Source organism: Dasypus novemcinctus, chromosome 2, assembly GCF_030445035.2.
Source record: "Dasypus novemcinctus isolate mDasNov1 chromosome 2, mDasNov1.1.hap2, whole genome shotgun sequence".
In the NCBI taxonomy this organism is placed as follows: domain Eukaryota; kingdom Metazoa; phylum Chordata; class Mammalia; order Cingulata; family Dasypodidae; genus Dasypus; species Dasypus novemcinctus.
In genome coordinates this window covers 151,150,632-151,168,668 of record NC_080674.1, presented here as the reverse complement: position 1 = coordinate 151,168,668, position 18,037 = coordinate 151,150,632, and the positions used below count along the sequence as shown (strand labels likewise).

At 43.5% G+C, this 18,037-nt stretch overlaps 1 protein-coding gene across 13 annotated transcripts in view; it reads right to left on the bottom strand.

Moving 5' to 3' along the window:
• ARHGAP26 (Rho GTPase activating protein 26) overlaps positions 1-18,037 on the bottom strand; it is a 1,052,546-nt gene that overhangs the window by 354,757 nt on the left and 679,752 nt on the right. For all 13 annotated transcript variants that reach the window (XM_071210383.1, XM_071210390.1, XM_071210397.1 and 10 more), the window contains 4 exons: positions 12,122-12,217; positions 10,497-10,558; positions 6,103-6,174; positions 1,331-1,432 (listed from right to left, as the gene is read on the bottom strand). In XM_071210383.1, the coding sequence (XP_071066484.1) occupies positions 1,331-1,432; positions 6,103-6,174; positions 10,497-10,558; positions 12,122-12,131 (246 nt within the window). In that variant the 5' untranslated portion in view covers positions 12,132-12,217. The remainder of the gene's footprint in view (positions 1-1,330; positions 1,433-6,102; positions 6,175-10,496; positions 10,559-12,121; positions 12,218-18,037) is intronic.

Genomic DNA, 18,037 nt, shown 5'->3' with positions numbered 1-18,037 from the left:
AAATAAGCAATTCTTTAACCTCCTCAATCACATATGATAGGATTTACCTGGCTAGCTATGTTGCCTCAAGAATCGCTTCCTCAGGCATTTGTTTCTTTCCCCCTCATGCACCAGGTCTTCAAGGATCAGTTTTCTACTTTCTACAGTCTCTCATACCAAATACTCAATTGCTGTTTTTGGGTGGCCAACAACTCATCTGCAAAGCCCATTATGAACTGTTGTTGTTGTTGATGATGATGATGATGATGATGTTTTTGTGTAATCAGGCCTTACCACTCGAAGAATTGGTTTAAACATCCATTTCAAAGCAAAGACTTCTGAGGAACAACATATTCCTAACTGACGATTTGTAACAAATCCAGGATGGGATAGGACCCCTCCAAATCCTGAGTTCTCTTGGTCTTCTAGACCCTTTGGCCCTAGGATATGCAAAGGAACCTTCACCTAAGGGATATTCTGGCATGGTATTTGCTCAAAAAGAAACCAAAATTTAAAATGAGGGTTAGCGTGGAAATCATGGCCTCTCCTTAGCATATACCCTGAGGAAGATCAAGCAAGTTGTTAAGAATCAAATAAGATGACAGTGAAGCCAAAGTTGGGGTTCAGTTGGGAAGCTGCTCTGTCTCCAGAAAAAATAAATTTCCTGCCATGAAAATCTCCATGATTTAAATAAAAATGGTCATAGCTTCATGGCACAGCTAACATTTTTTCCAAGTAGAGTGCTTTTTAAAAAACAAACCCCATGCAAATCTAGAAAGAAAAGGGCACTGGTCAAAACATTTATTTTCTTGAAACAAGCTTACTAAAGCACAAAACATATGAGGAACAATAAAACACTGCTTAAACAAACAAAAAAAAAATTGTCAAGGTTTTTTTTAATGATTGAAACAATGAAAAATTCACATAAAGGATGGATAACCAAAGAGTTGCAGATGCTGACATTTATTTCACATCACTGATATAAAGCAGCAAGTCAAAAAGGAAGGTAATAGAGGGCAGAAATAAGGCCAACGGGTGACAGAAACAGGAAAGCAGATCTGTTTGAAAGGAAGAAGCACTTTCTAGCAATTAGGGCCACCCAACAAGGAAGTGGGTGGTCTTGGCCAGCAGCATGTTCCTCGCTGGGGCGGCTGTCGACAGGCTGGACAGCCACAAATGGGGAGGGAGGAGGAAGATGTAAAGGCTATCCAGGCACCAGAGAAGGGGTGGAGAGCAAGCTCCTGATTTCCAAGGCCTCTGCCAACACTTGGATTTTCTGGCAAAGAGCAACCAGCACATAGCCACTGCACCAAGTAAAAATTAAATACTGAACTCTAGTCAAGTTTCTTACCTCCTGAAGCTGAGATTCTTTCTTTTTGGAGGACAAATTCAAGTGTTTTTCTAAGATGCCACAATACTTCTCTGTCTCCTTGTCATACTTCTTTTTGGCTTCCTGGCAAAAAGAGAAGTGAGGAGAGAAGGGGAAAAAAAGGGTAAAATGTTACAGGAATAAAAGCAGCCTCAGTCTTCTTGGTTCATAGCCACATAGTTCTCTCAGACCACAGAACAGCACCAGATGGTCTGGGCCCTACTCTTCAGATAATGCCCATTAAATCACGTGAGCACCATCAACACACTGGTTTGAATACACATCTATTACAGGCACCACTACGCCAGAAAGAAGGTAAATACCAGTATTTAGTGCCAAAGTGAGAACTCCACCTTCTAAGAACTTCAACTGTGAAACAACAAAATTTCTATTTTCTAACCCATGAGGTATATTCAAAGCCAAAGGAAGGAGAACATTAGCTATGAAGCTAACACCAAGGAAGGAAGATCTACTTTCAACCTCAACAGGACAATTCTAGATTAGTGTTCAAAAAGTACTTTTTAATATATACACCTGCATATCTCTCGACACAAGCACCTAACACATTTTGAAATTATACCTTATACAGTAATATGATATCTGGGTCTTTACGCTGGGACATAATTTGAAACGAAGAAAAGTGTTTGGCACAGTGTTTGCTGCAGCACCATTTATACGAACAACATCAACAACAAAAAGTACAAGCAGCATCACTGTCCAGCAATGTGGTTTGAGATAATTAAAGTATGGGTCGTCCAATAAACATAATTAGGAAGGCTATGTAGTCATATGGAAATATGTGCTTATGGTATAATGAAAGGTAATGATAGCATGATACAAAATTAGTTCTATATTTATCCCCTATTTTATTACTATTATTATTATTTTGGAGGTACCAGAGATTGAACCCAGGACCTCATATGTGCAAAGCAGGCACTCAACACTGAGCTGCATCCACTCAGGAGAGGTTCACTGGGGAGAGGACAGGTGAGGCAAGACCTGCGGAAGACATGAAGGGTCACGGCAGCCTTCAAGACTGGATAGCAAGTACAAACGCCCTGGGGCAGAGCACGCTGAGCTTAATCTGGCCCAGAAACTGCCAAGAAGTCATCACCTGAAGCCCTGACAAACTCTACATGATGCCAGAACACAGCAGAATCCGAAGCCTCACAGAGTGGGGAGGAGAATCGTACACTCATTTTAGCTGAAATGTATCTGTTTCTAAAAATCTGAATTTTCCTTCAGACTCTTCACGTACAAAAATAATTAAACATGCAGAATCAAATGAAGAAAAAGTCCAAGGACACTACTCCAAGTCTGAAGAGGGCTACAGGCAAGACACTTGACTCAAGCAATTCTTTTCCTTTATAGAAACGAGCAACTTTGAACTGGGGTTCCACGTACAGTCAATGTTGACATCCATTCCCATCAGCCTTGTCAGCAAATCCAAAAAGGAGAACCCTGGTGCCAGGACAGTCCAGCTGGCCAGAGGTGAGAAAAGGCCAGCGAGCATGAGTCACAGGCATTCTGTGACATTCTGGCAATTCCAGCCTCCACATTCCACGTTCAAGAGGACAGCCAAAGTCAAAGAGAGAGGGAAACGGTTTCTGTCCTGAGAAAAACAGCACTGAGACCTCTGCAGAAATAACCCTACTAAGATTTAGATAATGCTCTTAAGAGGGGAGAACGGTATTACTCAGAGTTCAGACTTCCTCAGGGCACAAGATGGTTTTCACCTCACTAGAGAATCCACTGTGGGTGGCATAACAAAGGCAAGGTCCTGGAACTGAGCCCTGGACTCTGAACAGTTTCCTCAACTATAAATTGAAGATCACTCAGGTCTCCTTTCGCAGCTCTAAGACTATCTATAACAGGCTTGTCAGGATTAAAAGAGGAAAAACCACAGGCAGTGCTTAGCAGAGGGCCTGGCACTGGAGAAGTACACCACGGTGGTGCCGATGGCGGTGACGGTGATGGTAGCCGTGAGGTCACCATCAACCAAGCGGACCTCCCTCCTATTAAGAACACAATTGCTTTACATATCCCAGAGCATGTTACACTTCCAAGCACCTAACACATTTTTATCTTCTTGTCTAATGCCTCTCTCCCCAGCCCAGCATGAGCACAGCAACCACATCCGCACTTGTTCTCCACTATATACCTCTGTGCAGGGTTGGGCACAGAACAGGCTCTCACATCTTTTTTTTTTTTCATTGAATATAAACTATGTGTATCTAACATAGCCACTAATATCAAATGACTGACCTGTATGGCAGACTCTATTCTAAGCACTTTATATGGGTTCACTCATGTCTTCTTTGTAATAACTCTAAGAGGTAGGTACTATTATTATCCCATTTTACAGATCAGGAAACAGGAATGGAGAGGCTCAGTAGACTCCCCAAGTTTGCAGACCCAGTGGCAGAAGTAGGATTTGGACTCAAGAAGTTTAGCTTTAGGGCCCAATCTTAACCTCTACTTTCCAAATATCTATTCAACTTCCATTATAGAATCAAGATCTCCAAATGTTCCTCTGATGCAGGAAAAGGAAGCCACTCCCCTGCCAAAACTCAGAAATCGAACGTGGGGCTACAATGAAGCCAAGCTCTGGGGATGCCCCTAGTCCTCAGCAGCCACGTTGGCACAAGAGGGCCCAGTAATTCCCCCCTGGCACCTTCACACCAAGCCCTCCAACTCCTGCTTTTTTGCAGGTAGCAACAGGTTGTTATAGCAACTGAAGCAGCACCAGAGTGGGGAGGACTAAAAGGTAATTTTAGTATCACAAAGGCAGAGTTCAGAAACCACCACGTGGCTACAAGACAAAGCAGCTAAAGAGCACTTGCTGGCTCTTGGGCATTTTTCAGGCTGCTCTCTAGAACACCTAGTAGTGGGTTTGCTGTTTGTTTTCCCTTAAATTTACATAATACTTTATTTACACAGTGGTAGCAAAAAATGGGGGTGGGGGCAAGAAATCATCCCAAACATCATCATAATCGTTATTAATGGGAATGAGAGAATAGAGTAGGCATGAGAGGAAATACACTTTGGCCGTGTCTATTTTATTTAAACTATTTTATTCTCATATTTCTTACCATCTACAGCCCTCTTTCCAATAGGCAGCTGCTTCTGTCATTAAGATCACTGATATTAAACCCAAAGGGAAATCACTCAGGCTTATGTTTCTTTTCTGTGGGAACTGTGGGAACTCCCAAGCCTGTGCTGAGGGAAGAGACCAAAGTGAGAGGCATCAGTGCTCAGAAGTGAACCCTGGACTCAATAAATAGGTCTGCTGGTCCTCTGACTCAGAGCTCTTTACAACCACTGCAAGCGTGTTTTCAAGGTGAGAATGGAGGCCCCATGGCAGCTAAAGAAAGGCCTGCCGGGTGGGTCAGTGTTAGTGAGAATGGGCAGTGGGTTCACTCGCAGCATGTTTTGTGTTGGTTCAAAGTCTTGGACAAAATCTTAGTGGGAAAGATTTTAAGCTATACACACTCCTTAACCTCCGATCCAAAACCAAAGAGCTCCAATTCCTTCATAAATGTAGCTGGTCAAATTGGTAGAGAAGTGCTCTAGAACTGGGAGGGAAATTTTTGTCACAATCCCCTCTTCGAACTACAGCCAAACATCTCTCTGAATGCCCCTAACTGAATGATTCTAGTTGGGTCCCAATTATACCTATTTCTGAAAAGGAAACACACTTTGTCAAGAGAGCAAAAGAGAAAGAGGAAGAGGGATAGGGAGGAAGAGACCCCCACTTCATTACATTTTGGCTGTCTTTTCCCACCTACAATCCTCTTCAAGGTCATTTAACAGCTGAGTAAAATCCAAACAAGAGGATGATGTTCACCAAAAGCACCTGCAGGTGGCGCAAGGGACTGAGGCTGAATTGACACAAAATTTGGGAAAAACAAGAAAATCTTGAGAATCCTTGTGCTGTCATGGATTCCAATGAAAACATCTTCCCTGCAGGTGGCCTCTAAAACCCTACTGAAGGTCAAACTGTCTAGGGCTTCCTACTGATTTATCACAAGACAGGGAGAAGGCACTTCATTTTTCACCTTTTAAAATTAATAGCATTCCCTTTTGCAGTCTTTCAGGAACACATGAGAACCAGCCCAATTTTGGCTACTGTCCCTCTAGGTCAGCCATAACAAATGCTGACCTCTGCGCTGAAGCAGGCCTGCTGGGTGTTTTGTTCGTTTGGCTGTCTTTTTTACCTGCACAATGTGTAATATACATTTTCAAGTCATTTGCAAATATATTCTTAAAATTTTAAAAACAAGGAACTTCCAAATAAAACTCTGGCTATTTAGTTTCTCTGCACACAGCAAACCTTGACTAAAGCTATGTACCAGCAGCCCGGCTTTAAATAAAGCATGGGTAAGTCCTGTGCCCACAGGGCCTGGTTTGAAACCCTTCTTCTAGTCCTGGATCTCTACAATATATACAATTTCAGAAACACAAGATAGTCAGCTGTGAAAGCACACAGCTATCCAATCACCTAAAGGAGTCACAATTTCTACTTTGGATACTTTATGAATTAGCACTAAATGATTAAATAACTAAATACTAGGCTGATGGCTCATGGGGTTGACCATGCAGACAGTGTCACTTCAGTCACTTATAAAGACCAGATGAGTTAGGCTCTGGGCTCACCCATACAAGAAGATTTTTCTTAAGAAGGTAGCCTTAGCATTGCATTTTTCAGACCTCCCACCCTAAAACCCAAGCACAGGGCTTTATGGAATTCTTACCTTGGCAGCCCCAATCTGCTCCTTTCGAAACTTCTCCAAGGGAGTGATGAGCACTTCGCTGGCATTTTCAATCTGGGAGAAAAGAAAAAAGGGAAAACAGAAAGACGCAAAAACAGGATCAGTAAAGAATCAGGGCAGTCTCCCCTGCTCTTAGCATAAAATGTGAGGAAAAAATATTGTGCCTGTGTCAACTGTTCACAGTTCTTGGACTAATAGCATGCCAAATCAGATCCAAGTCATCATTTGCAACTGCTCTGTAAGTTTGAAATTATTTAAAAATAAAACATATAGAAGGAAAATCTAGTCATTAGTTTAAAATGTGATATTGCTCCCCTACATGACTAATATGGATTTTTTAAAGATAAAAATGAAGACTCCTAAAAATGTAAGCAATCATCTGAAGGCAGAGGAAGTTGGTGACTTCCTCTGGAGCTTGAAACATACAAACTAAGTTTCAAGCTTCAGGTGGCATCTTCTTTTAAATGCTTATTTACCGAAGTTATCCACCACACTAGGGAATCAAGAGAGCCTACAACTGCAAGCAAAGGAATTGCATCCATCATCCATGTGGAATCTAAGCTCCCTCTTGATCTAGAGGTGGAGAGGGCATCACCATCCCAGGGTCCACAGGATGGAGGAATAGAGTATGGACTTCAGTGGACTTACCGATATTCTACTATAAAACTATTGTGATGAGTAATAGAAGAAATTTTAGCATCGAGGTGGAAAAAGTGGCCACAGTAGTTGCTGAGGGCAGGGAGAGGGAAGAAGAGATGTGATGTGGGAACATTTTGGGGATTTTGAGTTGTCCTAAATGATATTGCAGGGTCAGATGCTGGACTTTATATATCCTGCCATAACCCACTGAATGTACTGGGGGAGAGTGTGAACTACAGGGTAAACTATTATCTATGTAGTGCAGCAGTGCCCCAAAATGTGTTCACTGAGTGCGATGAGTGTGCCACAGTGATGGGGGCGGTTGTTGGTGTGAGAGGAGTGGGGTCGGGGAATGGAGGGCATATGGAAACCTCTTATATTTTTTAGAGTAACATTTTTTGTGTGATGTATATATCTTCAAAAAAATACAATTTACAAAAATGATGAGGTGGGGGTGGGGAGTAGGTTATATGGGAACCTCTTATGTTTTTGTTTTTTTTTAATGTAACATTCCTTGTGATCTATTAACTTTAATTTAAAAAAATAATAAAAAATAAAGCATATCAACACTGAGCCTAAGTTAAAAACAAACAACAAATATGTGTGGGCTTGTGGCAGCCTGAGAAACTTGCCAAGCCTGATCTTGTGTTGTTGGGGTTCAGACTTTGTAAGTGTCCTGACCACGGCCTGCCCTCACCTTGTCTCTCAGGGCTCACCCCTTCAGGCCTGCACTCCATCCACACTGTCATTTCCATTCCTCAGATGCACCAAACTTGTCCCACCTCAGGTTCTTTGCATTTGGCTGCCACCCTCTACCTAGGACACTGACCCTGAATCCTCACATGGCTGACTCCTTATGCTAATTAAAGTTTCAGCATAAAGGTCACCTCCTTTGAGGGGCCTTCCCTGACTACCAATGGAATCCAAAGAAGCTTCCTATCACTCCACCAATTGTTTTCTTCAGAACATGTATGCCAGATGAAACTTTCTGTTCATCACTACACAGATTTCTGTATTTTTCTTGTCTACCACTATCCCCAAGAATACAGAAGAGTACTGAAACAAAGGAAAACTCAAATATTTTTGAATAACTAAATGAATGAATGAATGATTTCTTGATCTGCTGCAAATCTGGGACCATGAGCAAAATGTTTAACCTCTCTGGGTTCTAATTTCCTCATCTGCAAAGTTAGTGGGCTGGTTGTTTCAATTCTAAGAATCTCCGGTCTTTTCTAAGGCAGTACCATATTTTACAATCTTTCTTCTTAAGTGATTCATTACTCACTTTGCTAAACTATTTCAGAAATCTCTTTGCAACAAAGCATTATTTTTCTAAATCATATGCATGTGCATCGTGATGAAACCAACTGAGTAGATGCCAAAAACCGTAGACAAACACAGCAAAGAACTGACTGGACAGTGTGAGAGACAGAAGAAGGCAGAGGCAGAGCTCCAAATTCACTCCTATTTACATTTTTTTCAAATTTGAGAGTGTTTCTTTCAAAAGAGTTAATTTAGTAGTCAAGTTCTGCAATGCTATTTGACATCTTTGATTTTTATTGTTATTTGATATCGCTTAGTTGGTTCACTTGTTTAAGTATTTTCCTCAAATCAACTGTAGATCTCTGAAGCTCACAATGGGCAGTGGTTCTCAACCTTAGCTGCAGCTAGAATCATTGGGAAGCTTTTAAGAACCCCAGTGCCCAGGCCTCACTCCAGATCAATAAAATCAGAATCTGTGGGCTTACTTCCAGACATCAACGTTTGTAAACTTCTTATTGTTCCAACGAGCATCTCGGTTGAGAAACCAGCCCTAAGTAGATGCTAAATATACATAAGCACAACTTTTGTAGTGCTCAACCAGAAATCAGGACACCCAAGTCTTTGTCCCAGTTCTGTTACTACTTGCTATCAGCCTTTGTTAAGTCCTCAGATTTCTTATCTGTCAAATGAAGGGTGGAAGATGGTGAGGAATAAGGTCCCACTGGTCTACGTCTCTGACTGCATGATTTCTACTCAGTTCCAAGCACTGTGCTTGATGCTGGGGACATAGAAGCACATTCTCTACCCTTGTGAACTCAAATTCACTGTGGGATGCAGGCATGTTTAGTGTTTATCAGGACACAATATGGTAAATGCAGAATCAGAGGCATGAACTGGATATTAAGAAAATAGAAAGGATAGCCAAATACCCCCAGGGAGACAGGGAAGGCTTCCCAAAGAAGGTACAGCGTTGCTACACTGAGCTGAATTGGTGATGAAGCTGTCACAGGCCGCAAGAGGACGGGAAGGGACTTGCAAAAGCCAGATACCCAGATGCAGACAGTAGAAACTCAATTCACTGACAATAATAAAACTGCAGAGGCAAGCTGAAAAGTATAACCCAGTCATTGTTCCCTTACCACCGGGCCATAGCTATCTGCAGGGTATTCATCTTGATTTGCTTACTCTACCCCACCCCCACCCCCAAATAATGACTCAGCCAAGAATCAGACTCGAAAGAATCACTTCCCTTCCTCAGACACGAGCACGTGCACAAACACACAAGCTTTCCACTGCCTCCACCCACCACCGCCCCTGCCACTGCCCTCCCCCCTAGTTGTGGTTTAAGCACCCAGAAGTCAACAATCTCTCTGCAGGGCAGAAAGTGAGAGGCTTCTGCTGTGTTTGGAATTTTTTTAAAATTCCCACATTCTTTGGTACAACAGATTCTGCCACTTATAACTGTGTGATCTTGAGCAAGTTACTTAAACTCTGTTAACCTCAATATTTTCATCTGGAAAATGGGGATAAGGCACCACCTCACAAGATCATCTTGAGTGTTAAAACGAAAATGCATGTAACGCTTGGTGACACATGGTCTCAGCAGACTTATGTGTTTCAATTGTTATCTGCTCGTATGGGAAGAGAAGAAATATGTTCATTGATGGGATCTTCCCAAGGTCTTGGGAACATATCTACAGCCTAGAGACAAACCATCCAAGAGACAAATCAGCATGCAGCCGACAGACGATTTTGACTCAGGGTTCATTCCTAACATCCTAGGGATATGGGGGAAGGTGTAAAAGAACTTCCTGTGACTGTGAAATCTCTTATCCATTAATTCTTGTCCACATCAGAATAATTTCTAGTACAAAAAATATCTCCAAGAACCTGGAGAGCTGGGTTTAATTCTTGAATTTGTATTCTTCGATGAGCTGTTCATAGTTACTTTAATTTACTAAGTATCCTTTTATTGGGTGTCTCCTACATGGCAGGCACTGATAGGTGCTTAGGATTAAAAGGGAAGTAAGACGTGACCCTAGCCCTCAAAGAGCTCTTGGCAGTTAAATGGAGGGGAGAGGGGAGGGGAGCAGGGCGCCTTCATTCCCATTCTGCCATTAAAGAACCGGAGGCCTGAAAAAGTTAAATCATTCAAAGACGTACTCTTCAGTCTTACTTATGGACCAGAACTTACATTCCTTAAAAGTGAATTTTTAGGACAATATCACCATTCTGAAACAACCCGGGGTAATTCTTTACCATTTACAAAAGGCTTCAAACCCTGCAAAGCAGATATGACTATCCCCATTTTGGAGGTGAGGAAATCACAGTCCAGAGAAAAGGCTTGCTCAGGAGCTCACAGCTATTCAGATGGCAGAGCCCTGGGTGTTAACTCAATCCTTCTGACAACAAATCCCTTGCTCTATTGACACAAGCACACTTTGTGGGACCAAGACTAGCCCAGCCTTACTCACCATCCGTATCCGCTCATCTTCAAGATTTCTGAGGACAGTGGCAAATTCCTGCAAAGACCTTGCTGGAAAAGAGAAAGAGGCCGTGAGACGGAAGGAGAGCAATGGGTCTTCAGGAGCCTTGCTAGCCCTTGGCATTTGGGCATTTGCAGAACTCTAAAGTCAATTGCTTCTCAAGACTCTGCTTATCTTTTCATCATTAAACATTAAAGATGACCCAGAAATACAGGTTAATTCCACCTGGCACTCTAGCTTGAGAAGGATTTCTTTAAGGAAAGCACCAGCCTATTCCTAAGAGTATCCAGGGGCTGGTGAGATGCTGAAAGGTCCCCAGGTCCCAGGCTGGAGGAGGCAGGGTTCCGCTTAGGAGGCAAAGGATTTCCTGCCCAGGATTCAACCTCCTCAACCTTTGTCGTGGAGCTGCGTCAGAACCCAAGCTTTTCTTTGGCACTAGAACTGAACAAACAGTGCTGCTGGCTTCGGAAGCCACATCTCTGGCTTCTTCTTGACTTCCTCCTGCCTGAGTCCTCAAGCGACTTACTAGGCCACATACTGATTAAAGGTAGATATAGTCTCCTTCACCCAAATCATTCCCAAAGGCAACAGGCAGTAAGTGCACTAGCTCTGAAGATACTCTTGCGCAATGTTGTGAAAGGCATTCGTATATCCAGGAGTTACAACAATGATATTTTCACTGCTCTCAGCTATCTGCTAACTGCCTTGGCTCCTCCCCAGACCTCGACACTCTGCGTGGCAACAATAAGGATCAAACAAATTCATTAATTTGATATAACTTTCTCAGTTCTTGCTCACGTAATGGAGTCAACCAAGATGCCCAATATAAGAAGAACAAGGTGCAATGACTAAGATTTGGCAAAGAAAGGCAAATGCTCTGAGCTCAGGGTCCATTGCAGATGAGGCAGATGATGGTAAAGAATGAAGTGGCACAATCATTAAATGGTAACCCACCCTCAGCCTCCTGTTACAGAAACAAAATAAAAGGGAGGGGTGGGGACCACAGTGAACTGGACATTGAGAGGCCCTCTGCTCCTGAAGGCAGCAGCAGCTACGTAGCTCAGATCAACTGTTGCCATGCCAGAGTGTGGGACCAGTGGGCCAGATTTCCCAGTTGTTCATAGAAGCTAGAAAACTGGAATTTTAAATTAATTTGATTTATGGTAATTCAATTAAAAACATAAGTCAAACAAAATATGGGTGATTCTGACCTCAGCCGTAGGCTATCATTTTACAACCTCTGATCTAATCCTTTCTTCATCAACCTGTACTTTGCTTTTGCTTTACATCCTTCATACTGTGGTTGGGGGAAGAACATTACAAAACCTGCCAGAAGAAGAAAGCCAAAGGAAGGTGGAGAGGAGAGCCCCGCTGGAAAGTCTCAATCGTTCTCCTACAGGACAGAGAGTGAGTAACGCAATCCTAGAGTTCTGAGAAGTCAGAATATCCTAGGGCCCTTGATCCTCACATAACTCTGATCCTCCATTGCCACTGCCAATATTTCTCTTTACTAACCTCAAATACTTCCATTCCCAGGGAAAAGGCTCTGCTAGGACATTGACAGTTACAGCAAGGAAAGAACTTTTTCTGTCTTATGCAAGGTTATGACTTACCTATACACATTTCATCATCTGTTTCTGCATCTCCTATGCACTGAAATTTAAATTCATTTAAGGAATCCGCAAATTTCCGCTTCGCTGAAGATAAATCTAGCAAGAACAAGGGAGTAAAAAACATGAATTACTGAGATAAACTGGCTTTCATATTTGTTGCACTTTTTTCATCCTTTTTTTAACATGGCAGCTAGCAGATTTGTTCCTGAGTCCATTTCAAAGTACAAAAAAATGTGAATTCAAAACAGTAAATACCTGTTTATCACAGGAAATATTTGCTTAAGAAGTTAATATTTTTGTTACATTTGCTTTAAAAATTCTACTCATATCTATAATTCCTCCAGTCATAAAATAAGTCAGGTCACCCCCATTGATCACATGTGGGAATCCATTAGCAGCCTCAGCCCTCAGTGTCCAGTCTGCCATCCACCCTCCAAGTGGTCAATATAGTAGCTGCTCCCCTGCTTGGCTCAACAATACTTTCCCCTATGTCCAACTCCACAACACAAAATGCTGTTAGGTAGGGAGGTTGGGAAAGGCTGGAGGAAAGCCTTTGGAACTGCCCCATCCCAAAGGTACACAACCACCTGGACTTCCTCTTTAAACTCAAGTATAGAAGAGGCCGAGTTCTCAGAACCTTCTCCAGCCTCCAACACAAGCACCGTGGCCAGCCAGTCCAACAAATCTCCACCTGAACAAGTTCCCTGAGTTGCCACATTCTACCACCACCACGAGAACAAAGTCCTGGCAATGTTTAAGTTGGGGCAAAAACACATCACACACCACACACATGGTATCTATAAAGAAAGCTCTCAGAGGTCAAATTTTAAAAATAAGCTTTCACTTAATACTGTAATAAAAGCCAATGATCCTTCAAGAGCCCTCAGCTTCTGTTAAAGATATAAAATCAACAATGTACCTTGAAGTGGCTTGACAGACACTGTTAATCAGTACAAATGTTCTTAACTTAATTCCGCGTGCAGCTTTCCTGCAGATTAGACTAATCATTCAAATTACCCTCATACGTGTTTCCCTCATTGAAGGGGAAATGGCATTATGTTCAAATTCCCAGAAGAGGGAAATATGAGGCATAACTGGCAACAAGGCCTGGCTTTAATGAGATTATTCTGGGGAAAAGAAAAAACAAAAAGGTATTCTGGCTGCTCAGATCAACATTATCTACTGGAATAAAAGCACCCGTGATCCTCAGAGGGTCTCTGTTTTAGTTCCCAGATATGACCCTTAAGGTTAGGGGTCATGTTTTTCATCTTTTGGTTTTCTGGGTTTTGGTTTATCTCGGGGTTTTTCCCCTCACCACAGACCTGGCAATGTTTCTCACTCAATGTGTGTTGAATGAATGTGTGTGTATGATGCACCACCCCCAAGGGTTCAGCTCTCCAATCCCAACGTTAATTCCAAGCTGTGGCTGCTAATGGAAGAGCCCAGTTCCGGCCATCCTGCTGTTCTCAGGTGCTGGGCTCAGGCTATGTTCAGATACCAGCAGCGCCAGCACCTGGACTACCCCTCCCACCAGCTCTGAGAACATGGGTTCCAGAACAGCTGGGACGTGAGCAAATCTGCTCTACACCAAAAGAGGAAGGCACTGAAGGGCTGCGGAGAATACAGAAGCAAGCAGCCAGTGGTCCCTGGGCAATCCCCAAAGCTCAAAAGATGCTGGCAAAGGGATGAGGCATCTCTCAAAACTGGCTATCCCAAGTTAAGGATATCCCTCGGTACATAAGCCACTCCCAGGAAGTCAAGAAAGAAACAGGTGCATCTGGAAGGCAGAACACTGCAGAGAGCAAGAAAAGAAGAGGCCGCAGGCAGAATAGGGAAAGGAGAGAACAGCAGTTCAGAGTGGAAGACAGACCCCTCCAAGAGACCCCAATACATGATTAACCAAAGGTGGGTGTGCTTATACACATTCTTATTTTAGCCAGAATGTTCCCCTCGTCAGAACTCAGAGAAAGGCCCAAGCAAAGACTGAGAACAAGTTTCTTTCTCTATTTACCCCTTTCCTCCTGTACCTCCCCAAAGGGCAAGAAAGACTCAAACTGAACAATCATCTCAACTAAGTGGAAAAAAATGACATGTAAGCCAGACTTGGGAAAGCTCCCAGCACACGCCTGAAAAGCTGTCCTGCCAAGGACAGCTGCCAATGAGGACAAGGAGTGGCTATTAATGCACAACGGGGCTTTTGTGGGGCCTTTTCACACAGAAGGATCATCTAACCAGGTCTAAGGTCCATTACCCTATGACCAGAAGGTAACCTGATTTCATTGTCCAGTGGCACGCAGCATACTCTGCCATGGCATAAACTTGACACAATAGGAGCCCCATAAAGATGATAACGAGGCCAATCCTCCTGATGGAAGACCAGGTAATGAGCACTGGTATGGAGTCAATACTGGGCTGGAGGCCAGTGAGGATAGCTGGGCAGAGTGAGAATCCCAATTACTGGAACCTGAAAAGGCAGGCAGCATGGGCTTGGATGGTCCATGCTTATAAAGAAATCTTTCAGGGAAGGTACAGTAGACACCTGTTGTTTTGCTTGCTCAGAATCCATTCCCCAGTCTATGTAAATAACTCTCAAGCTTGCTTTAGAGAACCTCCTTTCCTCACTAGCATTCCATGGGGTTCTGATCAACCCCAAGCCCTTGTCCTCACCCAACCCCCCAATGGCTCCTGGGTTCACATTTCAGCTCTACCACTGACCACATATGCAACTAGCCTGGGTTCATTGCAAAGTCTCGGTTATCTCATCTGACAGAGTTTTCAGTCCTGCCTAACCCACAGGGCTATCAGGAGGCTCCAGTGAGACACACTTTCTGGATAAGCACTGTGTACATTTAAGTAAGGTTCAGTTCTAGGTGAGACTGAATTATTCTTTCCTAACCTACAAATCCTCCAGTAACAGGACCCAAGGAAAGTAAGCATGACGACCTGTGTTTTATAACTCAGGGAAGTTAAATAACTGGCATGAGGGCACACGGCCACTAAAGAAAAGAAATGCGACTTTGTTCCAGGTCTTCTGCACTGAAATCCTTGCAGTATGTGAGAATGCCATGCTGCCTCACGCTACTGAAGTGATTTAGGAGGACCGAGAGAACATCACAGTGAGAACACCCAAAGACCAGTGCTTCTCACCTTTTCCTCCAAAGAGGATCAGTGCTACCATATGTAGATTAGCACCTTGGATATGCAGCTCCCAAAAGCTTTATTTCTAGACCTTTCACTCTGATGCACACAGGAATCTAACATGCACATTCCAGTAAGAGGAGAAGGGATGGAGGAGAGGCTGGTACTGGTGTTGAATACAGGCCAAACTTCGTGGCACCCTTCTCATATAACCCCACTGTTTCATGTTCAGGCAGAACAAGATACAGCAAGAAGCCAAGAAGAGTCAATATTATTTACTTTGCAGAAATATCTGTTGCTAGAAAGGCAGAATGTTGGCCAGAGCAGAGTGAAGTCCTAACTGCCAACGTCGAGGGAGGACAAATTCGGCCTTACAGAGCAGGTAGGCTCTGTCTCTCGAGCATAGGAGTTCAGATGGTTAAGAGATACAGAAGCAGCGAGAAGTCTGGGTCTCGAGACACTGCTTCCAAAGCTGTCTGCTCTCTTGGGGACCCAAGGAAAGTACCTTTCTTTCCCTGGAGATGCCAAACTCTCCTTCAGCAGGTATTAATCTGTACAGGGTTTAAGAAAATTTAAGCCAAGTGTGATCCGTCTTTTGCTAAAACAAAAGGTTTACCAAAACGTTTTTAAAATTAGAATCTAGCTTAATTTTACCAAGTTTTACCAGTAATACCACAATCAAACCATTTCTTTTTTTCCCCTTGACTTAACATATGTATACGGACACACATATAAATGTGCGTACCACATAATGACGGATTCAAGGTAACCTTACAATCACATTTACTTTCAGCACACCTATTGCCTTTCTGCATCCTCCCAGATTACCAAAATTATATTTAGCTACCTTTAAAAATTTTTGCTACTTGATCACATTTTTCTCTCTGGACTTAGAAACACTACAATTAATAAAGACTAACTGTTTAGGTAAGTGCTTGCAAAGAGATAGGCCTCCTGGCTGCTTAAAGCACGCGAATACCAAGGTCCCCAGACCTTGCTGGCCTCGCCCTTTTCTGAACTCCAATACACTTAGGCCGTGTACCTCATCACCTTGTACTTAAAATGATTCTGGAACTATTCATGAGTAGTTTCATGTCATGATGTACTCTTAGTGCCCAGGACAGGGCTGGACACAGGGATCCTGAACTAAACTGACTGGGCGGGGCAACACGAGTTGACTCACCCATGGAGTGTCTGAGCCCCCCAGGGCAGAGAACCCATGATCTCAAGATGGACATCAGCCCCGGAGAGACTATGGGCAGATTCCACAATCCCCATCCCCTTTGTCAACTCAAAATACTCAAAGCCAAACTCTCTCTCCCCTCCCAAAAGAGACAAGGGCCTCTTCCTGTGTCCCCAGCTCAGCAAAGGCCACCAACACTCATCCTGTGCACAAGCTGGACACCTAGGTGTCATCGTGTCATCCTCGACAGCTCAGTCTCCTTCATGCTCCATGTCCAATCCTAAGTCTGCCCACTTTACCTCCTAAGCATCTCTTGATTCTGTTTATTCCCCCCATCACTATTACCTTCACTTGCTTGGATAACTGCACCTGCCTGCCATCTGGTCTCTCCACATCCACTTTTGACTGTCCAGTGAGTTCATACCCCAGTCATGTCATCCCCAGCAGTAAACCCTGTGATGGCTTCCCAGTGCTCTGAGGATAAAGACCACAGTCCTTCCCAAGGCCTGAGAGGCCCTCCAGCTTCCCCCTTCCCACCCTCCTCTCTGGGCTCTAGCCACCCGGCCTGTCAGTTCCTGGAGTGTGCCCTACTCCCACCTGCCACCTCATGCTATTCCCTCTACGGGGAACACCCTTCCCTACTTTTCTAACTGGTAGACTCTTAGTCTGCCTGCAGACCTCAGCTCAGGAGTTCTTTCTTCAGGGAAACCTTCCCTGACTGCTCCGACCAAGTCAAACCCTACTCTATTTTTCACTGCCTAAGTACTATGTACCTCTTCTTAGTAATTTTATACTTTTTTCAGATAATTTTTCAATTCATGTCTCCCCAACTACTAAGTTATATAAGGGTGAGGATCATGTCCCTTCATGCTCACCACTGTATCCCCAAAGCCAGGCACACAGTCTGGCTGAGAGCAGGGCATACAGAAGGACAAAAGGAGAGGCAGTGGGCACTCCACTGTTCCTTAACCTTCATCAAAGCTGAACTTCCAAACCACCCCTGGCAAGTGAGAAAAAGCAGACTAAGTAAGGAGAAATTCCAGCTTACAAAGTTCTGGCTGGAGCTTGGTATATGTAGAAATATGCTTACTGTTAACAGGGAACTACCTCCTCTAATGTTGTCTTTTGAGGATGATTCCTGCAGAGCTGGAAGGCTGGCTACCAGCAAGAGCATAGAGAAAATCTTCTCTGCACCCAGGGAAGTAGAGAAATGAGCTACAACAAATAGACTATCTTCTTCCTGCCCCGGTACATCCGCAAACCCGGAATCAAAACACGTTAAGGAAGAGTTTCCAGAGAAGTCCCTTCTCTCTGTCCCCATATCTGGACAAACTGAGAACATATCCTATCAGAAACAGTGTTTGGGAGAGGCATTTTCCCCCTACTCTCCATTTCCCCAAGTCTAGGTGGCATTTTAAACCTAGTTCAATGTGCTTTACTATAAGGAAAACAAATGATGGCCCCTCGTTAAATGCCATTCTACAGCCTAAATCCTTACATTATGCTAGCAAACAGAAAGAAACCGTATTCAAATCTGACAACTGAGTAAAATTCCCCATAGCATTCTAGGTTCTGTGTCACGCACTCTCACCTGT